The sequence below is a fragment of the Motacilla alba genome, chromosome 7 (assembly GCF_015832195.1).
Source record: "Motacilla alba alba isolate MOTALB_02 chromosome 7, Motacilla_alba_V1.0_pri, whole genome shotgun sequence".
In the NCBI taxonomy this organism is placed as follows: Eukaryota; Metazoa; Chordata; class Aves; order Passeriformes; family Motacillidae; genus Motacilla; species Motacilla alba.
Window position 1 is genome coordinate 27,311,094 of NC_052022.1, and position 25,005 is coordinate 27,336,098.

Sequence of the window (25,005 nt, forward strand, 5' to 3'; positions counted from 1 at the left end):
AACACAGTGAAAATAGTCTGGTACCATGTGAATGGGCACCCGGCCACCTCAATGAATAAGCATGAATGGAAGCAGCCAAGCGATTCTGACCGGCATCATTGTACGTTCTGAGGGTAGAATTTAAATTTGGGATCACAAATAGGTCTCCCAAAATTTTTGTTCAGAAAGGAACAAGGATTGCTTGTGCATACTGCTGAGACAGAATCTCTCTGCCCATCAGGCTGGGGCAACCTCTTGGCTTTGTTGGACTGGTAATGGCAAGGGCCCAGTCTGAATTGCAGAGGTGAACAGAGCATATTCTTTGTGTGTTAGGACTGAATTGAGAGGTTCAGAGAGCCTGCAGGGCTCAACAAAGATGTGCTCCAGCATTGTGCCTGCACAGCCATCACTTCAACTGCCAGCAGCTTCTCAAGATATTGGTACAGAGAATTACTGTGCTGATGCCTCCTGCCATTCCTTGGGTCTTCATTCAAAAAAGGGAGGTGTCAGCTTGGTATTCTCAGGCTCCCTCAACACTCAAGTGTAAATTTTATCTTCATGCTGCCAACTTTAAAATGAAGCCTTTATTTCACTTTGAAAGAGTTTCTTCCATTTGTTATTTAATAACTTCTCTAAAACAGTTGTTCTGAAATGCTATAAAAGAAGAATACAAGCATTTAAAAATGTCTTTCTTAATTTGAGTACAATCTTACTAGTGGTAAAAATCTGGAAATTACTGTGTTAAAAAAAAAAAAAGTTACTTAGTGCTTTGTAACCACTGTGCAACATGGTGTGAAGCAGGCAATGAAGTGATGAATGGTGAAAGCATTAAGGGAATAACTTTCAGATAACATAGTAAGAGATTACAAATAGGCACACTAGAAATCCATGACTGAAATCACACAAAGAATAGAGCCACTGACATTTTTTGGACATTTGTCTATTAGAGATCCTGCCACGATAAAACAGATGTTGTGTTAACATGTATTAGAAAAATAAACACTGACCATCTTAAGCATTTAAAGCAGCTACTTTGGTGTATTTGTAGGAATTGGGTGATGCAGACTGCCCAGGACTGAAAGATGAGTTGACGGTTACATCAAGACAATGTCTGATATCAGAAGTTTTACCTTGGCCTACCCCAAACCTTCAATTACTCTAAAAATTTTGTGGCTGAGGCATTTAAAATGGAACTTCATTGCAAGTCAACACCTGGAAAGAATTGTTTATTAGCCATATGAAATATATATAAAGGATGACAAATTATTTCAGATTTCATTTTTTAAAATGTGCTTGCTGTGGAAACATTCAAATGAAAAAATTGATGTAAAAATATTTTTCTTGTCAAACAGTTGGACGTATCATTAAAAATCTGCCAGTTGTGTTCATGCTGAGAATTTGATGTACTTAGAACATGTTCCTCTCTACTACTACACAGGGTCTAGGTTAAGTGTCAAGGTAATGAGAAAGGGTTTTACTTGATCACAAAGGATCAGAAATACATTTGTAATTTTTTTTTAAAATATGCAGGATGAAACTATTTGTCTCATTCACACTGTTGGTTTCACAAGATTGACTTCACTAAAATGAGAATGATTTTACCACAGTAGAGGTGATATTACATATGATGTGATCACAATATACATTACTTTACAACTTCAGAGAAATTCCTGTATACCCTTGGTTCTATCTTCCTCTCACCAAAATGCATCTTCCCAAACCTGACATCTTCCTGCAAATTATCCAGGTGTCAAAGATACACATTCTGAGACAGCTTTTACAAGGGATTCTCTAATTTGATATCACTGAATAACCAAAAATTCTGGTGTTATTTGAAGGACAGATGAAGTTCTACATTTTCTTAGTTACCCAAGTTTGCAGTAAAGCTGTACATTAAGATTTCCTATTTTACTTTAAGTCAGACTCTACAGTGGGAATAGATTCTGAGCTCTGTGTGTGGGAGTAACAATCTCTCCTAAGTGGCGATTCCTGAGAGCACAAGAGCAGATGACTTTGTTTCCCACTGTTCAGGTCTGTTCCTTGTTGCAGATTGAAGCCACTAAAAGAACTGCTCAACCATGTCAAACACGCAGCTCCACGTGCGCTGCCACGTTCATACAAGAATGCGCAGAAGCTGCTGCTTGCAGTAATAACACAGATCATAGCAGTGGACAATTTCTGCTGTGAAAACATTGATACTTCAGCTGTCAAGCAGGACATGAATTGCTTTAAACTTCCACCACAAAACCCTAATGTATTTCTCATGATGGGGAATGGGAAAGAAGAGCTAAGCACGTGCTCTGTAAGGGATGAAACAGCTTTGTCTGACACCCAGGTGTAGGAGTGTTGCTCAGAGTGAAAACTCTGGTGTGGGAGAAGAGCCTTGTCCTGCCCGTCAGCACTGGTCTGTCTCTTGACTGGTTTTTATGTCTTGCAGCAGTGCTTTCTTTAGAAACAACTCAGCTCTGAAGTGCCAAGTTTATCAAAAGAAACTAGCAATCATGACTGAAAGTGCTCTTTTGAGAACCTACTGAAAGAAAGAAAATTTATTCTGAACCTTGAAGTAATGGTACTCCGTTCCTTTTCAAGTACATAAGGTGTTAATACACATGAATTAAAACCAGATTATTTATATTTCCCTTTTTTATTACCAGTTGCTTTTCTGGTCATTTGCTTAAGTAGAATTTGACACTTCTTTGGTTACTTGGAAACATGTAATCAAGTCCTAATGGCAGGAAACAACAAAGCCATCACTACCTTATAACCCCCACTACACGATGTTCAAAATGACTGCCTGAATCAGTCTTCCATGGTTTCCACGGTGATGTGGAACAGCTAATCCAGTGCAAGTGGGTTTTTTTGTCAGCAGGAGGAGTGAATGATGCTGTTAATACCAAAAGAATGAAGTTAGTCAGGAACAGTATGTCTGGCACTGGAAAAGGCAATGCCTGTCTGATACATAGGTGTTATACGATCTTGCCTTATTGGCTTCATGACTTCATGTTACTTTATTCCAGTTCAAAACAGACACCCTGCCTCTGAACAGAGTTAAGAGGTCAAAAACACCAACAGAAAGCTAACTTTGGTCTTAGGTTCTCCATCTGCAGTATTCAAATGTTTTTCATCAGGTTATGATCATTAGAAGTAAACTTTTTTACGTAATCTACCATCCTTACAAAAATGAAATGAGATTTCAGTTTAAGATTTTAAAAGATTGTGAAGTAACTTTGAAGGTAATTTAAAAAGGCTGTCTCTTATGGATTGCAGTCTTGAGACACCTGCCTTTGCTTTTGTATTGCACAAGGGCACCAGACACATATTTGTGTTTGTGGATTCTGCTAGGCTGGGATGTACCCAAAAGTGTCACTTAAAAGAGAGCACACACATCCTAAAATTTTCATTGTTAATAAATTCTTTTTGTATTAACTGATAAGACTAAATGTAATTTTAAATAAGCATTCAAGATAAATGAATGGGTATACAATTAACCTCAGTGCTTCAAAGTTCAGCCTGTACAAGACAACAAATATTGGTTATGTGCAGAGATGAAGTAACTGTTGCAGCTCCAAAAAAACCTCCGGGGAAAATCTGAGTGCATGCTCATGCACAATCATTTTTATCTGTGCATATCCACAGTTGTAACAGCCTAACTCCTGAACTGACTTAGCAGTCTTATTTAAAATAATTTCAATGACTATTTAAATATATAGCACTGCTGTTATTTATCTCTATCAGCAGCGATGTTTGTTTAGAAAGCAGAACAGCTTACCATAAAAGTGCTTGTGCAGGGAGGCAGCAGGATTTTATCAATGGGAGGACAAAGAAGATTGCTCCTTTCAGTCACATGTTAAGGATGGCACCCTTTATCACCTTCCAAAACTAGGGGCCAACACTGATTAATGCATCAGCATTTGCAGAGATGTGACTAAATCAGTCCCAGATGGGAAGAAGTTTACCAAACTTTTAAGCATTTTAGATTCACACAAAATAAAATCATTTCAGTCATCTGGCCAATTTCATAGAATCAAGGCTTGCTTTAAAAGAATTTAGCAGTCACAGTTTGGTACATGTTAGCATGTCTCAAAATGTACCAGAAACAAGCATGTAATACAAGAACACCAGTCATGACTAGGTTGTACTGAGGACTGTGTAAGGTTGCTCACTCCATCAGAAAACAGAAGTGTCTTGAACTACACCACTATAAGCAGGAGAGCCTGCTAGCTTTAGGCATTTACACCTAAGCTTAAAACTTTAAAAACTGCCTTTACAGCTAATGTTGAAAAATGGGCATATGCAAACTATGACCCATTTTATCCTAACATAGAAATGTCCCACCCTTGGCTGCTTCATGCCAGCTTTCCTGTGTTTGTGAGATGCCAGTAAGCTGTTTTAAAATTATGGATGCTGACTACACAAATATAAAGCCTCCTTGAAGAAAAGTCATCAAATAAACCTGATTTTTTAAACCAGGTCTCCACAAACACTTGATAAAGCTTAATCCACAAAACTGCACATTCCTTGTTTAATGGTTTTGTACTCACATCAAAGTGGTTTCACCCATTAGAAATAGTTTATTTTCTACATAGTTTGCAAAATTTATTTTTAGCATGCATTGTAATGAATGACAGAGGCACATTCCAACAGAGTACTACAGCTGTTTAAAGAATGAAAAACAACCAGTCAGTTTTCCCTCCACAACGCGAGGTCTCATAACAAGATTAGTTTTACAACAAAGTGCCCATTCTTCAAAGTAATGCAGCAACACTTGAGCCTATTGAACAGTTATTGTAGGCAGCCTCCATCAAACAGGTTAGTATTATTTTAACAGGACAGCCATCCAGAAACTTTTGAAGACAATGTCAATATTTTAACAGCTATTTCCAAAAGCTTGCAACGATGTAGTTCTGATGTTCTGGCAGGCACAGAATTGTTCAGAAATTGGTCTCTGATCTGCAGTGTTATTGGATTGGGCAAGTGTTAGCACACCCAACTTAGCCTACTCAGTCTGAAAGCGAGGGAGCAAAAGCAATAGAAAGTTCTGGGGGTTTTGCTGGTTTACTTTTTAAAATACTATTTTGTAAGGGGATGGTTAAATATATTTCAAGCCAATTGTAGGCCTTCTATTAACACCACTTCTTTAGGTGACCCATATTTCCTTTACAGAAAAAATTCCTCACATATGCTGCAAATGTTATCAAAGGGACCATAAAGGGGAAAAAATGTTCCTTGAAACACATTAAAAAGTTGTTATAAGCCTATTAAGATGGTAATCAACAAATAGGATTTAACAAAATCTCCAAGAAACAGCCTAAAGTAAAAAAAGCAGATGGAACTAAATTTCAGGTTCTTTACAGTTTGTTTGCATGTTTCACTTTTCTCCATCAATTAAAATAGATTTCTTTTGATGAACTAGGTAATCTAATTATTAGTGATAGAGTTCTCTTTCAAATTGTAAGGTCCACACTGTATGCATGATCCTTTCTATCACCCCTAATATTTTGAGTGCTAAGAAAATTTTCTTGGGATTACAACACACTTTTCTCATTATTCAGTGATCACTGATGTGCACAATTTCTGCCAAAAGTTGTCTACAGGGAACCTTCTAAGTTTTAATTATGCCAGCAGAAGAAACTTTCTTTCCACAGTTTAAGAGTCACAGGAAACAAGGACCAGGGCAGAGATGTCACTAAGCCATCAAACATAGAACCAAAGTTGAATAAAATGCCTTTGTTCAGAACTTAGCCACAATTGTTTGTGTAATCTTCACAGAGTTTTGCTAACTTGCTTTTGTATTCCTGTACTTCCAGGAAATCCAAAACCATTTGGAGTTACTGGTTCATTGTTAATAGCTGCAGTTGTCTTTAAGAATGATTCTAAGCTTTGTAGCTAAATGGGAAGTTACTTGCAACAGTAGAAAAGTTCCATTAAGACCATCACTGTCCGTCTTTCAGCATTTCTTTCTTAAGTACACTCAGGTTTGGTGTCTGAACCAGATTACATATTTTGTACCAAATCTGGCTGGCTTTCTACTTAGAGGGTTTTTTTTTTTTTTCTGTACGAAAAATTAGGCTCCAAAAATAAGGTTTTTGGATGGCTCTAGAAGCAACTACTGCAGTACATTTAAAGGAGATAACAGATTTTAAAACTGAGGCATTTTGAAAGAGCTACAGTCAACACAGTCTGAATTTTTTTAATGCAACTTGTAATAGATTATGTGCTTATGGCTTGATTAAGAGCAACATCAATGCAGCAATTACCAAGTAAAATCTTGCCATCCCACAGTAGGGATGTCATCTCTTGATGTGATAATGAAGGTATTACTGCTGGTCCTCACAGAATTTAGCAAAGCAACAGCAAGGTATCTTGAAACATAAGCTACACCCTAATCTACATTCCTGGTCACTTAACGTAGCTACATCACAATTTTCCCCAGGTGAAATGGCTGTTCACTACCAGATACTACACAATTAATTAATCAAACTTTAGAGTGACAGAAATGGCAAGCCGCACATAAGGAAGAGAAATGCATTGGCACTATTATTCCAAAGGTGAGTATTGGTGACTTTGTTTCAAACAGGAGAAATGTTACAAAACTGTAAGATTTAATTACCTAATAAAACAGGTCTCTGCAAAATATATAACTAACATTCTTCTTACAATCAATTTCCTTAAGCCAAAAAACTAACCTTACATCTGTTATTGACAAAGAGCAATAATTTTTGCCCTGGAAGCCACTCAACTGGACTATCTACACATCTGAAATTCTCAAGTACTTTAAAGTCCCATTAAATGCAGTCTATGATATTAGACATCCAGGACTAAAAACTCTGCCAACAGTTTAAGAATAAACATTTACATTTAACAAAAAAAACATGCATAGGATTGTTCTTCATAACACTTTTTTCCCAGGAATCAAAAAACAACATCTGTTATAGTTATGGGGTCCCAATAAGCCTTTTTAAGCTACAGAAAATTATATATAGTAGCTATTAGCAACACAGAACTGATTTAGTATTCTGTTTAGAAAGCATCTGCTCAAAGCTGAAATTCCAGATGACAACATTTACAGTGTTAAAAGTGCTTCTACAAAGAATATAGTGTTCATATACATACAGTCTCAAAATACTTCATGAACTCTGAAATGGTTGTCTAAGGAAGGAACTTCATCAGCAAAATGCAGTTGATCATTTATTTCCACACCAAATTCTTCAAGGAGCTGTACAAATTTCTCATGCTCTCTCCCAATCCATGACCTCATTGTGTCAAACACTTGGTACGGTGTAACGTGAGCATGAACTTTAATTCCTGTCTCTGCAAGTTCTTTCAGCATTTCAGGGTAAGTAACCCAAGTGTTGCTTCCTCCTGAGTGACCACCATCCAGCCAGTAAATTGCTTTTATGTTTTTTAAGAAGGCATCTGTATTCTTGTCTTTTTTGGCTTCCTTCAGCTCATAAAGCAGCTGGTTCAAAACCACACAACCTTTACTGAAGCCAATCAAAGTAAACGATGCTGCACCTACAGCAGACGGTACCATGACGTTCACAGCAGAATTATTGGAGCATTCACAATCTCTCTCCCTTTCTTTGGACGAGCAGCCATTTGTTGTAGGAACAGACTGCGGCTGTGATTTACAAGCAGCTGTTTTTGCATCTTTGCTGACACCATGCACACTTTTCTGGGACAGCAGAATATTCTGAGAGAGTCTGAATGCATTAACCAGCAAAGCATGGAGATGCTTGAAAGCTCCAAAGTCAGTGCTGTGCTCTGGTGCTCCAAACATGTTACTCGTCACAAAATTGTCATAGCAACTGAATTTGTGCAGGTGCATTCGAGAACACTTTATGACCCAAATAAAGCTATTGGGGAACCGGCGAGCAAGTATGGTAGCAACATTTTCAAAACTCCAGTGCTCCCACTGAAAGTTTTCTGGGTGGCAAGACATGATGTCATGATAGTTCTGAAAAATTAAAAAAATAGAAAAGATGCATTACTACATTGCGAAAAGATTCAGCTTCAATGTACTCCCATTTATAAAGGAGAAAGGAGTCCTTTTTTATGAAAGGACTGTAAAAAAACCCCATGCATTAGAGGCTCCTACTTTCTAAGTCTGCAGAACAAGAAACATATAAAAGAAACTGGTATATTTTGACTTGCTTACTTTAATATTTTTTTCATCACATATTTTTAATACCCCCAAGATCAATACAAAAAAGTCAGCACATGAAAATATTCATAATTTTTGTTGACTACACACCAAAAGAAAATTAAAGTATTATTCAAGTATGACACAGAATACATAATTTTACTGTATTATCTCTATCTACCAAAATACTGATTATCTTACTACAAAACAAAAATGGACCTTAAACTTTGTAGCAAGTTTTCTGGATTTTATACAGAAACAAAAATATCCCCTCTCATTCAGCTGTAGGAAATTTTTATTGCCTTATTCACATCCATAGAGGGCATAGATGGAAAGGAATTAACCCCCAAGTCATGAATGAACCTCATGTCTGGAACCCTAATGGCAAAGAATATCAGTTCATTTATTTTACTAAGGAATAATGAAGCCATATGCAAGAATGGCAACCAGACAAGTCTTCATAGGCCATCCCAATCCTTAAAATAAAAACACACAAAATTCTGCATCTTTACCTGACAGAAGGGAAAGCCTTTTCCCTTGAAGAAGAAGGCACTACCCCTGCTTTTGAGAAGCAGTAATGACAATAGAGATTAGCTGGCTACCAGAAATGTTATGTTAGAGTGGTTGACCACATGCTCGGGGACAGCACTTCAGAGTCTCTGCAATTTCTTGCCCCAACTCCAGAGACCACAGGTGCCTTCTCAGGACAGGCTGAGAAAGCATCAGTGCCTGTCGAATTCCCAAAGGGCAGTGTCTGGGATGTCCATACACCTGCACGGTGCTCTGCCTGGGGAGGACAACTGGGCACCTCAGGGTTTTGTTGTCTCATCTCCATTGACACTCCCTGCCACGCTTCCAGACCCTGCCATCCCTGTCACTGTCACCCTCAGGCAGCGCTATAGGGCTGGAGTGAGTCCAGAGAAGGGCAGTGGAGCTGGTGAAGGGGCTGGAGCTCAAGTCCTGTGAGAGGCAGCTGAGGGTGTTCAGCCTGGAGATGAGCAGGCTCAGGGGGAGCTCTTATTGCTCCCTGTAAGTCCCTGAAAGGAGCTGTAGCCAGACAGGGTCGGTGTCTTCTTTCAGGTGTCAAGAGGACACAGTTTTAGGTTGTGCCAGGGGAAGTTTAGGTTGGACATTAGGAAGCACCCTTTACCCAAAAGAGTGATTAGATATTGGAACGTACTGCCCAGGAGGTGGTGGAGTCACCGTCCCTGGAGGTGCTGAAGGAAACACTGGATATGGCACTTAGCGCCGGGGTCTACTTGACGTGGTGGTGTTGGTCATAGGCTGGACTCGATGATCTCCAACATAACTGATTCTGTGAGAACGACTCTCCTCCCCTCCACTACTGCTCCAGCAGAGGTTTCCGGAGGGAGGGCCCGTTCCCGTTCCCTGTGTCCGACCGTGCGGGGCAGCGAGATGCTCCGGCGGCCGCGGCGGGAGCCGGGCAATGCCCGCCCGCACAGCCCTTACGGGGACGCGTCCCTGCGGCGCCGCTTCCCCGCTCCCGCCCTGCGGCCGCTCCGCCGCCCGGGCCCCCATCGCCGGCCGCCCGCTCGCACCCGCGCGCCGTACCTGCACGTCCCCCGGGAAGTACACGACGTGGTGCTGCGGCGACGGGGCCGGGCCGCGCGGGGCCGGCGGCGGCAGCAGCAGCAGCTCGTTGGTGCGGTGCGGCTCAGCGCCCGGCACCTCGGGCAGCCGCAGCCACGGCGGGCTCAGCCGCGCCGCGGAGAACCCTCCGCCGCCGCCGCCCGCAGGCCCCGCGGCGCAGGCGGCCGGCGCCCCGCAGAGGCTCATGGCGCTGCCCAGGCACAGCGCGGCGGGGCCCGCGAGCCCCCGCAGCAGCGCGGCGGCGGCCGAGCGGCAGCGCCGGCTCATGGGAGCGCCGCTCCGCGCGCCGCGCACCGCCCGCCCGCGCGCCGCGCCTGCGCACCGCCCCAGCCCCGCCCCCAGCCCCGCCCCGCCCATCGGGCCCGACCCGGCAGGGGGCGTCGCACGCGCGCCCGCCCCTCGATGACGTCACGAGGCCGTTCGAAAGGCGGCGGCGGGAAGCGCGCGGGACCGTGAGGGAGCAGGTGCGCTCGCGCCGCCTCGGGGCGGTGCCTGAGCCGCGAGCCCTGAGGGAGCCGGGCCGCGGGATGGGGCAGCGGCCGCCGAGAGCCGCCCCACAGGGCAGCCGTGGAGTGTGCGGCTGTGGAACTTACAGCACTAGGAGGGATCTCGCCCTCCACGTGGAGCAGGTAATTTCCATCCCGGAAGGAATGTGCCTCCTAAAGGTGCTGGTTGTATGAAAAAAAGTAAATAAAAAGGTAGCTTTGAAATACTGGCTTTGGTTGCATTTGTTCTGCTGCATTGGAAGAAAAGCTTTCACGTGTGCTGGTGAGAGCTCTGTGTTTTACACGGCAAACAAAGCAAGGAAACAGAGCCTTTAGTTTATTTCTAAGCATTCGAGGTTCCTTTTTCTAGAATTTGGATATTTCACACATTTATTCCTTTATTCTGTCTTCTTAGTCTACTGAAACACACTTGTATGCAAGCCTAGAGGACTACCAAATACCAAGCTTGTCTCTCGTTAGCTGAGGCACTCAATAAAGAAGATATAAGTAAACACTAATTGCTTAATCAAGTCGTCAAACTATTGACTGGTTTTTTCTTGTTGGAAAATTCAACAAGGAAATATGGTGATACTAAGGTTATTAGTGTAGCAAGCTAGAAACCAGCAAAATACTTGAGAGTGGCTTATTCATGTTTATAGGAATAAAAAGAGATTCATTAATATTTTGAAGTTTTAGGTTTTTGCTTAAGACAGCCTTTTTTTTTTTTCATCCTAACTCTACTAACGATTTTGTATGGAAGTTATCGCTGATATGGTTACAACTTTTTTCTCAGACTAGGAGAAATGCAGGTTTTGGCCAGCAGAAGATGGCGCTGTGCGGCGCGATTTGAAGAGGCCGTATCAGAACAGACAGACACACTCCGGTGCTCACTTCGGAGTTTTCCCAAGCACATCCTCTTTCGCCTGATTTGAATTTTGGAGGTATTGTTGTAGGATGTTTTCCAGATGTTTTTTTTTCTCTGTGAGCATGCCCTAAGGCTATGATCCGAGTGGAAACTTTCACAATGTCTCTGCTAATGAAGCAAAATTATTTAGGAAACGATCTCTAGCTCCTTCATTCAACTGTTTATTTCAGTTCATGTTGACAGATTTTCTCAGTCCCATTTTGAGCAGCTCAGGTCCATGCTGGCACTAAAACTTAATTAGGTGGGTTAATGGAACCTTCTCACTTCTGTTCCCTGCTAGGTACTCTGCTGAAGAAATGCTGGATAAGATTTACTAAACACATGTGCATAAGAAGAAACTAGTGCTCTGCTTTTCTCATATTAAAAAAAATGCCTACAGAAATAGTGGGAAACGGCTGTGCTCCAAAAATCTGGATATTTGGTCCTTGATTATTAAGGTTGGTTTGCACAGGCACCGCTCTGTTATGATTATTGATACCTGATGAAAAAGCAGGGATCCACTGGAGAGAAGCGGTCAGGCAAAAGAAAGTTTTCAATTTAGTAATTATTGTTGAGAAACATGAATAATTACTGTCAGTACTGTGAAGAAAATTCTGAGCTCCTCTCCTCTGGTGGCCTGTATTCTCTCCAGTGGTTTCTGCACATGAGAGATTAGCTTGCCCAGAAGGGTTTACAGGCATTACTCACATTGTGGGGATAGTTACAGTAACCAAAGGGCATGCTGGTACTTCTGCCCAGAAATACTTATTTAACCATGGTGTGTTCATGCTGCAACTGGGACCAAGTGACTAAAGCTAAGACGTAAAGTTGCAGACAGGCTTTCATCTTCATCAGTCACGAGCTGACCTCTGAGCTGCCAGTAGAACAGCCTGTCCTGCCTGTTCAGTTCACTGCCCGTTTTTCCCTCCTGTAGGTAGGACAGGGAAGTGAAGTGTGTGGCATTTTTTCAGACTTTGCAGATGTTTACCCATACATCTCAGGGAATTTGGCAGAAAGAATGTGTATCGTGGTTGATTAGCAGTGATGAGAGACATGCGTATAAAAACTAATTCCTCTGGAGAGAACTAATGGCTTTTTCACCTCTTCCGTGTCTGAGTTCCCATATTGGCCCATGATCTGCCTATAGGGTGGTTAATTTGTTTAACCTGTCAGAGGCAGCCAAATCTGCAGTTTCGGAGTAGAAAGGATACACAGCAAAAGTTGTCTTTGCTATATTCAAGGCACTTTTTCTGAAATTGGCTGTGTTTCATTGCCTTTATAGCACATGTGCTAATCCTGAGCTTCCATTCATCTATAAACAGCATAGAATAGAATTCAGGTTGTATACATTTTTTTAGACCAAGAAAATGACCTGTAGTTTGTTTTAATCATAGCACCTAAATGAAAGCATTTAAATAGGTGCTTCACCAAAAGTCTAGGTGAAGAACAACAACTATCTGCTGATTTCTAGGCCTTCCTATGTAGGATATGCAATATTTCAGAAGAACATGCTACAGAAAAACATGTTTCCTGCCCAACTAATGTGCAGTGTATACACACACATATTTGTACTTCTGTGTATTATATTTTAGTTTCCTTTTAAACATTTTTCAATGCATATGTGTTGAAATTGCTAGTTTGCCTTTTGGCAGAGGATGGGAATAGCTGTGAAAACACCTGTTAAATACTGATGGGAAACTCCTTAGCAGTTGATACCCACCTGTGTCTTTTACTAGTGAGGGAAAGTGCCAGGCCTGGCTTGTCATTCTTTCAGGTACAGTAACACTTCCAGGACTGAGCTACCTGCATCTGTGCTGAAGTGTGCACAGAGGAATTCTCCGTGGCTGCACAGTGATGAACGCCTAGGTCTTGGCTTGTACTTCTATTAATGGCAACAGTTCAAATGAAATTACAGATATTATGCTGCATTGTAAGTACTAAACAATCTATTTCTGCTGAAATTCCTACTGCCAGCTCTGCCTGCCAGCATCCATCTTTTGTGTGGGTATAAGATATTCAGGAGATCATAGCGGAGAATAAATCACTCTCTGGGCAATTTACTGAGTTGTACAAAAGTGAGAATAAAAGCTTTTCAGCATGAAAAGTTAGTCCATGTCTCTTCTGTGTCAGCTGCGTGGAGAAGCTGCTGAAAAACAGGATACAGGATCTTGTTTTGGTTTTTTTAGTGCTGAAAAAAATCAGAGTGTATAAAGTATTTGGAAACTACTGTACAGGTTAAAACATCCTTTTTCTCTTTTGTGTTTCCCTGTGGAAATTGGTTTTGTTTAATCTTGATTGTGTTTACATTTCTAATACCTTTCTATCAGTCATTTGCAATGTCTCTGTTGGCTGCTGTAGGAGTAGGACTTGCAGAGCAAATAATCTGGAAGAACTGGGAAAAAGCGTGTTTGAATATAATAGGCTGAAAGTTCAGTGTGGTGGCTCTGCACACTGGAGCCTGCATGTGCTCTCCATGTCCTGCTCAGAAGACATGGCGAGTAGAAAGGGCTGGAATTACTTTAACAGAAAAATTAATAGCAAAGGGCAGGAGTCCCTAAAAAAATTGGTAGTTCTGCTGTTCATGGAACAATGACAAGTTTCTGTGCTTTGCAGTTCATCTAAGTGAACAAAAAACTCAGGATTTAGGGAAGCTCTGTGTTGCCTGGTGTAAGTCAATACAAGTTAGGAAATCTGTTTGGGATTTAAAAGAATGCACAGTGGCCCAAGGAGTGTAATAAAAGTGGATTTTTTTGCTTAAAGAATTGGACAAAGCTCAGTCCCTTAATCAGTTCTACAGTCTGAGGTTTGGCAGTGAAATTTTGGCTTGTGTGTGCTTGTATCCCAATTTCCCTTCTTTTTTCTTTTCCTGAGAATATGCTGGCTTTGTAGATGGGTATATTGCAATGCATTCAACATGAGCCTAACTTCTGCCGTTCCTTTTTTTAACTTGCTACATGCACAGAAATAAGGTCAGAATTTGGCCAAAGACAGTGTCCTTGCAACCATGGGTTTCTGGAATTTATACTGCATCCAATATAGTTTTTCCTTCCAAAAATGGTTTGAGATGCTGCTTGCATGGTACCTTACACAAATACTAGGTCCTCAACTTGAAATGACTTGTTTGTCAGAGAACAGTATTTTTTTAGGAAGATACTGCATAAGCTCAGGGCTCTGTGCTAGCTCATTTGTTTATATGATGCTGATCTAAAAAAAAAATTATTCAAGTAGAATACATTTATATTAAATAAGGGACAGGCTTAGCCATGTGATATCCAGTGGATACAGATTCTTCAGCTTGCAGTTATATTCTCCAATATGTAATGAGAATGGAAAGTATGTAAGAGGCAGTGTTTGTTACTTTACAGTATCAGGCAATTCTTCATTGCTCTTAATGCAGATAATCCTGTCACACTCAGTGCTTCATGTGGATGAGGAATAGCCCTTTTATTTGTAGATAGACTTGGAAGATTTTAGCACATGTAATACATATAGGGCTGTAAGTAAAGGTATCTCTCTAAGTTAAATTATTATTCATCAAAGTATTTAAGCACCTGCTTCTGTTCAGATTTATCAAAAGATTTGTTTTTAACTACAGGCAGAAAATTATGTAGGTGCTTGTGCAGTATGGTGAATTGAAGTTTTTGCTATTTACTGCATACCAGCAATTTCAAATTTTTATCTTCCTCTAGACCACAAAAGTAGTCAAGTAGCAATGGTAAGTACATCTCCAGATGATGCCTATAAGAGTCTGTTTTAATTAAAGAAGCTCCTTTTGATAAGAATGTATCTATTTATTTTTTATTTTTTTTCATGTTCCAAAGAGTTTTTAACTCTTGTCCCAAAAGGAATTTCTGTGATTAGAAGGTGAGGCTTATTTTCCACTTGTCTGATGTACAAGAAGCTATACTTAAATATAAGGAAATACTTTTTCCCTGGTAGGGTGATGAAACACTCGGCCAGGTCTCCATACTTGGAGATATTCAGATGTCCTGAGCCATCTGCCCAAGCTCAGCCTGCTATCAGAAGGTGACTTGGTCTAGATGTCTCAGGATGCCCCTTCCAGCTTCAGCCATTCTGTAATTCTCGAATTCATCTCAAGCAAGCACATGTAACACATAAGACTGAAAAGCATATTGGAGGCTGTGTTGACCTGAAGCTAAATCTACCTGTGATACAAAACTTCTCTAATCTTCTTACTTGTTGTTCTAAGGCCTTGTGAAGTACATGCAGAATGATGTTTTGTTCTGTTAGGAGGTTCCTATCCCGACATCACTCCGCTGCATTTGGAATATAAGTCCATCTTCAGAATACCCAGTGACATTCAGTGTTTCTAACTGATATAGGTTTGCCCTTTTGTGTTTTTCTGAGGAAAAAGAACCAACTAAAACCACAAATCAAGCAAACATTAAAAAAATTCCATATCACCAAACAAAAAATCCTCTCCTTAACTGATTATCAGGATTTATTTAGTGCTACCTTGGGAAAATTTGTTTTTGTTAAATCAACCAGTGGAAGCACTGTGACTGATAGCAATATGAATTGACAAATTTTGGCAGGATGCTTTGGCAGAAGTGGCTGCCGAGAGCCCCCACACAGTGAGACAATAAGAGGGTGGATGTTTTCTGCCTACCTGGATTGTGGCTTTCCAAAACCTCTACTTTGGCTGTGTTCAGCCTTGTATGGCTTGAAAAGTTCAGAACAATAATCACCAGAATATTTTTGTGTGCACATCTCACAAAAAAGACTAAGCTGTAGGACGCTTTTATACAGCATTGGCAAACAGTACAGAAGGCTCCAAGGAACAGGTGAGAGGACAATTTCATTTAGCCCCTTGCAACAGACAGCTGAAATCCATGGCTCCTCAGTGAAAGGATGCACCTTCAGATACTGATTTAGAGCCAGAGATCATTTTGGGAGACTGTCTAGTAAATGGGTGAGTTAGTTTAGTGTGAAATGCTTCTTTAAGCTGCAGACAGTTTTTATTGTGCCCCTTACTGAAGTTAAGAAGCCTCAGTTCTGTGATGGATTTTTTTAAGATATGAATTCTTAAACCTGAGTCAATAAATGAAGCCATAAATGCATCCAGGTTCCTGGTGCATTTAGTACCGATTTAACGTGAAAAATGCTTGAGGAAAATAAGCGAGAAGGGTACTGAACTATATTTCTGCCTTTTAATAAAACAAGGATTCCCATATACTTTAAAAATAGATCCTCTCAGAAATTTAGTTTTTATTGAGAATGGCAGTGTTCGGATCCATTTTAAGAAATGTTATACATAAATAACTTTCTCAGAGGAGAATACATGATTTTCTTCTGTAATCACTGCTTTTAATTTTCTTAATGCACTTTTCACTGTTGCTTTGTCTGAATGCATTTTATTTTTGTTCCTCTAGACAGGATTCTGCCACAAGCATTTTTAAATCAGACATTAATAGCGTAGTTCACAGTTGTTACTGCCAGTGCTCAAACACAAATACTGCATTTGTGTTTGGAGGAAAAAGCAAACATCAGATCTTAATTATGTGCATTTGTGCTTCTGTGCCTAGGCAAGCTGGCATAAGGAGTTTACATCACTATCAGTTAACTGTAGTCTGTAGCTATCAGGATCCCCAGCTGGATGGTTTGCAGTGATGGGGGGATTTGTCCTTTTTTTTTGCCTGTTTCTAAATGGCAGGATTGCCAGGGAAACTTGAAGCTTTGCGTTTATCTTATCCATAAGGAAATTAGTAGGACTTTATTACTGAATGACTAACTAAAATAATTCTATTTATTTGCAGACTGTTTTCAAACAGTTTTTGGGTTTCTCTGTGAGGTTTATTAGGAGTGAGTAGGCCAAGATTAGATCAGAGATCAGAGTTGTGTCAATCTGCAATACAATCTCTTGTGTTTTTCATGAACAGACAAATTATGAGTGGATCGCCAGCCCTTTGCAGCATGGATTACATTTGTCTGTCGTGACAGGACTCTCCTCCTGGCACTTTTAGGCACATTTCTAGTGATAAGCTTTAAAACTTGAAAAAGTGTATGTTAGTCATTTGGGCTTTGGATTGCTAGTCAGTTATTAAAACTATTATTGTGATTCATCGGTCTTTGATGGGTCACTGGAATCACATAATAATCATTCCTTCTTCCATTTTGTAAGGTGTGGGAGGTAGTGAATGTCAGCATAAGTAAACTCTCTTATAAAGACATTCTTTGCAAAGCAATAGAAATACAAAATCTCTATATGCTGAAAAAGATAAGAAAATTTAGACAAAAGTTTCTATTGTAGATCTTGGCCAGAAGTCATTGTAAGAAAAGAATAGAATTGGGCCTAGTAAGAGTTAAGTGCCAGGGAGTGCTTAGAGAACCTCCAACAAGGACCTCTGATCAAACTGCTGCTCAGAACAAAAGAAATATCAACTAAACCTAGGAAGGATTGCCTGCCATACAGGACCACAGGCCTTTATCAATAGAATTGTGGCAAATAAGTCAGGAATGCTGTCACCTGAGGTTCCAAGTATAAGCAAATTGTACCACTGAACAAATTAAAACTTCACTGTATGCTTTTGGGTCTATGTAACACCACTTTGTTTGTCTCTCACTTTAAAATCTACTCTTCTAATGTATTTTGGTTCAGATTGTTACTGTAAGCAGTCAAAAATATTTTATTTTTTAATATATTTAACTAAGATTATGAATTTGATCTAGCTGGCAGTGAACAGCAGAACATTTAGAATTGGTTGACTTATCCCACTTTTCATATAAATAGGAGTCAGCATTCTTTCAGTTAGAAGCTTGATTATAATCTGGAGACTCTTGTTAAAGTGCTTGCTAAAAGGAATGTTACAAGCAAGATGTTTTCATTTTGTGTGCAGCTAGGAAAGTTTTGTTAAATGTGCTGTTGTCCCAAAGCCATAGGAATAGTTGCTTTTTTTCTGCAGTGTGAAGTTGAGTCCAGCAGACTGAACTTTAACATCTTATTCTTGAGCAACAGGCATTGGTGACTTGGAGAGAGAAGTGCTCATTAATTGTGTTTCAAAGTTTTGGAGCTAGAATCTTGAACACGGTTTTAGTTTTGATCATTATAAAAGACAATGATACATTAATTTTATTGTTCTTGCCCAAAGAAAAGTATATGCCAATCATTACTTGTTGCTGAAAGGAATTTGTGTAGTTATCTCTTAGGCTCCATTTTTGAGGAGTGGAAGGTTTAGTCTTTTTGAAATCAGCGCATTTGTCTTGCTCTTTCGTGCGGAACGCTCAACAGGAGGGCCAAGAGGCCCATCTTTGGAACATGAATTATTATTTAGGTGTTACTTTGTAACATGGACAATGAATCTGATGTGGGTGGATGAAAGGGGACTAATGAAGTACATCTTGTCTGTTTTCTATGAAGACCTTTGTATTTGTAAAAGACCTTCATTTTTAGCAACTGCAATAAAGGAACAGAAAAGATAGTCAAGTAAAAGAAATTAGGCATGTACATATTGGATATTTGTGATTAAGAAGTCACCTGAAGATGAGGAACTTACACTGACTTTGCATGAAGACTGATTATTTTTAGTACTGTGTTCTTGAAAATACCTCCCATTTGTCTGTCCTCAGTTAGCAGAGGTGTACTTTGAAGAACTGGTCCCTGACCATGGAAAGAAGACTGCTAGGATGGCTCTAGCTGGAGTCACTCTGAAGGACTGTAAGCTTTGTGTGCCTTAATGAAAGGCACTTGGTAATTTTGCAAAAGGGAGAGCAATTTCCATCTCACTTTATAAGATGCATGTATGTGTAATCATATATCTTAAACATATGGATTTTAAATCTTGGCATTGAAAGCTTTCCTTTATTGAATTGTGAAGTGTATGAACATAAATAGTCCTAAATTGCTGTGTTCGTGGAAGCACAAATGAATGGTGTGAATCCAGAATAATTTCATGTTAATTACTGTGTTTTATTCCAATGGTTTAATTAGGGAATGGTGTCACATATCGCCATAGAATATCACAATTTACCTGCCCCCATCTGACAATCTTTTGGCTTTAGTAACAAATGAAAGCATAGTCCTTTTTGGAACGGCTTTGAAGATGAGATGAAAATCTTATTTAAAGATGGATAAAATTAATATATCCTTTTGGAAATTCACACAATGAAGTTAACTGACCTTCTCAAGATAGATTAGCAAAGTGTGTCAGTAGTCTAGAGCATTTAAATTCCTGACTGTGTCCCTCTTTTTAAATCATTCTTTCCAGATCAATCTACAGAATGGCACTCTCACCAGTGACTGAGGCAGCCAACAGAACTGAATTACTAGGTATATACTTTTTCCTACAATGAGCTTTCTTCATGTAAGTAATCTACCTCCTTAGAGTTTTCTGGTTTGCTTTTTTTCTGAGAGGAAGAGGACTGGGGTAGATAAAAAGGGTGGCAACTTAAATCTGAAAGAAAATTTGTGCATTTCTTATTGCTATTTCAGAAGGAAATGGACATCACCACAATTTAACAAAAGGGAAATGCATGTATATTAAAGGGATTTTTTTGTTGTTCTTGCCAGGAATAGAATGCCTTGACTAACCATAATTGGTTTCATGCCTTGGAATTGGGGTCAGGAAGAGTTCTTATAAAAGACTTGTAAGAAATTTAATATTTCTTCTGGGTGTCTAAAGCAGGACACCATATGTTACACCTTCTTCAAATAAGCTCCATTGATGATTTACTTTGTGGGATGTAAGGTTCTCAGTCTGTGCCTTCAATCTATGCTTTTTGGAGATGTTTTTGAACATTTGTTATAGTTTATGTAGCAGTGCTGAATTCTTTGATGCACAGCAAATTCAAGTTGCTGTCTAAAAATTAAGCTTTGAATTCTGGATTAATATCTGTGAAAGTAGGCCCCACATGACCTGAAGTTCTTTGAAAAGATCTTGTTTGCCTTAAATTAAATGCAGTAATATGGTTTTGCTTTAGGACTATGCTGTGTTGTTGTCATTTAGCTATTGCAGGAGATGTTCTTGAATGTACTGCTGAGAAAAAAATTGTTATAAATAATCCTGTGTTTTGTAGTCCTCTAAGCCAGAGAGGGATTACAGTAAGTCAGGTGAACTGGATGCTGTATTAGCAAGGATACAATGACCCAAATTACATTTTCTATTGCAATACTCTTAAGGATTACTGTTTTCATCTGTACAGCAAACTTCAGACTCATTGAATTTGTAGGTACCGATTCCAGTAATACAAAAATACAATTTGCAGCATGGCTGGGAATTCTGCTGACTTTTCCTTTGAGTACCTGTTATGCCTTTTAGTATGCCTGCTATTGATTACTTTAGTTTCTTTTGGTTGTGAATGTTTAATCTATTTTTGTGTACTTGTTATATGTATTTTGATGTTAAACACATCCCTTTGCAGCTACTTTTTAGCAAGCATTCAGCAGACAAATAAACAGCAAGTGGAGCTAGTCCTTGTAACAGCCATGTAGCAAACCTCCCAGCATACCTTTGTGTCTGGCAAAGTTAGGGCATGCCACGGCACAGGCACAGAATTCATTGATCCCACTCATGCTGATTTCTGTGATACTGTACCTCATGTGAGGTACTTCAGTTCCTTGCTTCAGTATTGTTTCTGTGCCACAGGTACTAACTCTTTGGGTTTTTTTTTTCACTTGTCTGGGTGTTTGAAATAAGAACCAAATAAAGGTTAAAGTAAGAGACACATTTACTAACCTGATTTTGGGGCTTGCAGTTTGCTTTTATTTTGTCAGATCTGACACAAATATTTTTCCTGAAGTCCATTCTGTTTAAATGTAGCCATTACTCATATTTTCCACTGTAAACTTGCATAGCCACTGTGGAACAAGCCACAAAAAATGTGGGTTTCAAGACAAAATTATAGACCAAGAATTTTAAAGTTCAGGAGTCATCTTGAGTGCTTGACTAGAATTAATTGAGGAGCCAGATTTCCAAATGTTACTCTTGTCTGGTAACTCAGGCACTTCTCATACAGTGTTATATGTTTGCTCTAAAACTGGTCTGTGAAAAAGCACCAGAAAAACTGAAAAGCTAGGGTTGTAAAATGGATCTAAGTAATGGAATCAAAGTTTTACTTCAGAATTCAAAATTCATTGAGGCAAATATAATCTTCTCAGGACAAATAAACCTCTTAGTGAAATCATGCTTTGTAGAGAAGCACTGCCTTGAACAATATTATGCAGCTACATGTACTTCATGGTTTTCATCTCCATGTGTTTAATAGTTAACAAGCTAACACAAATGAACAAAGGCTGATATGTGCTTTTTGACAACTTGGGACGAAGTGAGTGAAAAGCAGCATAATTCATATGAACAGCTTGCAGGGACACTTTCAGTATTGTCATAGCTGTTACCACTCGGCTGATCTCATGTGTTATATCACCCTAACTTAAAGGGCTGGATGCATTTTGTGTCAGGCATTCTTATTGTAGAAGTGACATGCAGGATAGCTGGGTTCTCAGAGGAAATGAAATTAAAGTGTGAGGGAAGAGCAGAGGAGTTTTTGTTTATTACATTTGATGTACAGCTCCTAAATTTCCAATAATACAATTTGTTAATGGGCTGGTCCCTTCTGGTAGTGCAACATTTTCTGAATCTTTATTTCATGCATAAAAGTTGTCTTGTTTGCAGGTCATGTTAATTTCAGTCATCTTTCAGTTTATACATGGAGCATGGATCTCTTAATTGGTTATTAATCCCTTCTAAAACTGACCTGACCAAAAGCACAGTTTTTTGCTGGTATTTCCTGTGCACTTAACTTTTTTGCCCCTTCAGTAAGGGAAGCAGAGCCTGGCTTTTACCCTCTTATTCCCTAGCTTAATCAAATATGCAGAGAAAAGCGAAGGAAGTGGTGACACTCACCCTAAGTGTGCGCTGTTAACTGCTCCAGTACTTTCCCCAGTACCCTGGCCTGTGTGGTTTTCTCTAAAGCTGCATTGTCAGAGTTTCAGTCATCAAAAATTGCTTCCATTTTTTGCAGTTTCTACAGCAGGATGTGGTTCTTTAGCAATACATAAGTTAAAGCTGGTGTATTCCTGTGCTCCTATTTCCATTATTTTACCCTTTCCTGCCAGTGCTCCTGGAATTTGTGTGATTAGGGCCTCATTCTGCTCAAGAGTAGTCACTCTCTTGTTGGTTAGTTTTCTTCATTAAAGCTGAGTGTATTTCTTGGGATGGAGAAACGTGTGAGGCAGCAGCAGTTGAGATTGAACTGCTGTGAGACCTCTCACTGAGAACACTGATGTTATAACCATGGGAGGAACTACTCTGTCTGTTGCAGCGTGGTATGACTCAAACTTTAGAAGTTTTATAACAACATTTTTACCTTTCACTGAAAATGACTGTATTAAATTTGTACTGAGTAGTTTGGAGCTCCCAGATTTTGCTGAAAGAAAACTAAAAAGAATAATAATCAAGATACACAGATGGCAAAGCTGCAATTTGGAGAACGGGAACAGCTACATTCCTTTCTTGCCACGTTCTGAGAAATTTACTCTCTATAGCTTAGTATTCAGAACTGTTAATCAAATAGCTGTGGGCATTTGTAGTAGGTATTTTGCACATGGGCAATTGCATGCATTTGACAACTCACATTCTGAGCTGATATTTTTGCCTGGGTGTTTTGGTCACTCAATGTATTTCCTTTCTCAGACTGAATGACTTTCATTTATTTTAAAGATTAAAGTTTCCTCAGTAAATGTTTGGTTATTAAATTATCTATAAATAATTCTTTATAATTACAAAATTCCCTGTTAATCACTTGCTGACAATTGAAATTACTGCGAAGTATCTATAAGCAATGGCCGTCACTGACAGTCTGAGACAAATTTGAACTAATATTTGTGGGTGAAAAGGTAAAACAGATTTTCACTTGTCTCCACATTAAAGTGTGCTCTTGTGCTGCAATGCATTTTTATGCGAACAATTTGTTTTTCTGTCCGTGGAACATCTGTGGATTGTAATAATTTCATCTGAACCTTTCAGCTTAGTATTGATTTAAGATTAAAATATTACTGTTGTGGCATATGGTATAAATCTTGCTGTTCTGCAGTCTGTTACATATATGCCTTGTGCATCTACACATCTGCCACGGGAGAGCTGTCTGATAATACCAAGCTCAGATATGAAAGGTGAGGAATGTCCTCAGCTCCTCCTGACTTCAGCTGGAGCTAACAGTACTCATGCTTTTGTAGACCACTGCAGGATGAGCCGTGCCAAGCAAATCACGGTTCTGTGTCTCACTGAAAGTCATCACTGTTTCACTAACTTCATGGACTTCAAAGTAAAGAAAATTTCAGTAAAGTGTATAATAATGTACTGACTTAAGAAAATCTAAATTTGTATACAGCTTTCAATTTTATATCAGTGGGATAAATAATTTCTAAAAAGGAAGAAGTACCAAAATGCATACACAATATTCTGCAGAAGCCATAAGTACAGGCCTAAATTTTTACCTGTCTTGCAGAAAGAATTTTGTACTATTTAGTAAATGTTTATAAACCAAATTAAACTAATGTTTCAATTTTATTTTGACAGATGGGTACATTCTGACATGTATGTTCAAGCAGGGGAGAATGCAAAGTCTCCATCTTATGATGACCTTCCCAGTGAAATCTGGTCATACAAGCAATTACTGTGACTTTGTCTGAGAACATGGCAAACTGCTGCAAACTTATTTTCTACCATATGTGGATGAAAGCAAACACTTATTTTCATATGGTATTTGATTTTCCTTGCAATTGTACTGTATTTTGATATTGAACTCTGTAGTAGTTCTTGCAGGGCTAACATGGCTTAAAGCAGAAAACTTTGTGGTAGAAAAGATCACTGTGTATTCCATATCACATAGCACACTTTCTTCTCCTTCAGGAAAGGTTTTTTTTTTTCTTTCTCATTTGTATCTTATCAGCATAGGATCATATGTACCCAGCTTTGCAACTCCACCTATTACTCTGATTACTAATTTTGAGGTTTGTGGAGTAAGGAACAAAGAGATGAAAAGCACTGGGCACAGCCCTGTACTTTATGAAATCATGAGAATATTTCATGTGGATTAGACCAAGAGTTGGAGCAGTTTTGCAGAGGAAATGTAATGACAATGTCTGAATTAAACATGGCTCTCTTTGCTGTTGTTGCAGCAAATTGTTTACCATGTTGCGCTGCAAACAATGCTTGAGCTTTATGGAAGAAATCAAGGGTTTAAGGAACAAGAGGAATGCCAGTCATGTTTGTATTCTATATACTGGTTACTTTGAATACTATGGCCTGTGAGGGTAGTGCGTCTAGCTTGAACAGCAAGAATTAAACGTTTTTCTAAGAGGAAGTGGAAGAAGAACATATGCCCAGCTTAAACATCTTATTTTAACACTGAATTGTAGTAAGAGGCTTGGTTATTATAAATCTTGTGTATAGGCACTCATTTTATTTTTATTCAGTTTACAGGTCCTTCAGATTCTCTGCTGAATCTTTTTCTTTTGTAGATATTTAAGTCTCATCCATATGTTACACATTGTCATGCATAATAGCATTGTAGAGCAGTTTCCAATGTGCAGTAGTGCAACTTGAATGATTTCTGCTTTACAGGTTTGTGCAGTGAGATGAGACCTGGGTCACTACTCAAAGTGTGGTTCCTCACTGTGCTGCCCGACTTATTCAGCACAGAATAAGATACTCCAAGTAGCTCTTTAGCTTCTATTTGGAGGGAGATTCATCAGTTTGCCCTCTCTTTGTTCTTCCATTCTATTTACAGGTAAGCTTTGACAAAAACATCTGGAACCCAATATAATTGACTTTTTGTAAAGGCTTTTTTTGGGTTTGTGACCTCGAGTAGTTGTACCTTACAGAGCAATGCTGGCAGCAGGGGTCTTGGAGTTAGTTTTTTGGTAT

At 39.4% G+C, this 25,005-nt stretch overlaps 1 protein-coding gene across 1 annotated transcript; it reads right to left on the reverse strand.

Moving 5' to 3' along the window:
- Positions 1 to 4,477: 4,477 nt before the first annotated feature.
- Positions 4,478 to 10,061, reverse strand: C7H2orf69 (chromosome 7 C2orf69 homolog). Its single transcript, XM_038143371.1, has 2 exons — positions 9,695 to 10,061; positions 4,478 to 7,936 (listed from the first exon to the last, which is right to left on the reverse strand). Exons 1-2 carry the CDS (start codon positions 9,998 to 10,000, stop codon positions 7,097 to 7,099), a joined length of 1,146 nt encoding a protein of 381 aa, XP_037999299.1. The 5' UTR covers positions 10,001 to 10,061; the 3' UTR covers positions 4,478 to 7,096.
- Positions 10,062 to 25,005: the final 14,944 nt, after the last annotated feature.

Coding starts and splice junctions, on each gene's coding strand:
- C7H2orf69 (XM_038143371.1), bottom strand. CDS start 10,000: ATGAGCCGGCGCTGCCGCTCGGCCGCCGCCGCGCTGCTGCGGGGGCTC. Junction 7,937..9,694: donor ACTTCCCGGGGGACGTGCAG/GTACGGCGCGCG, acceptor TTAATTTTTCAG/AACTATCATGACATCATGTC.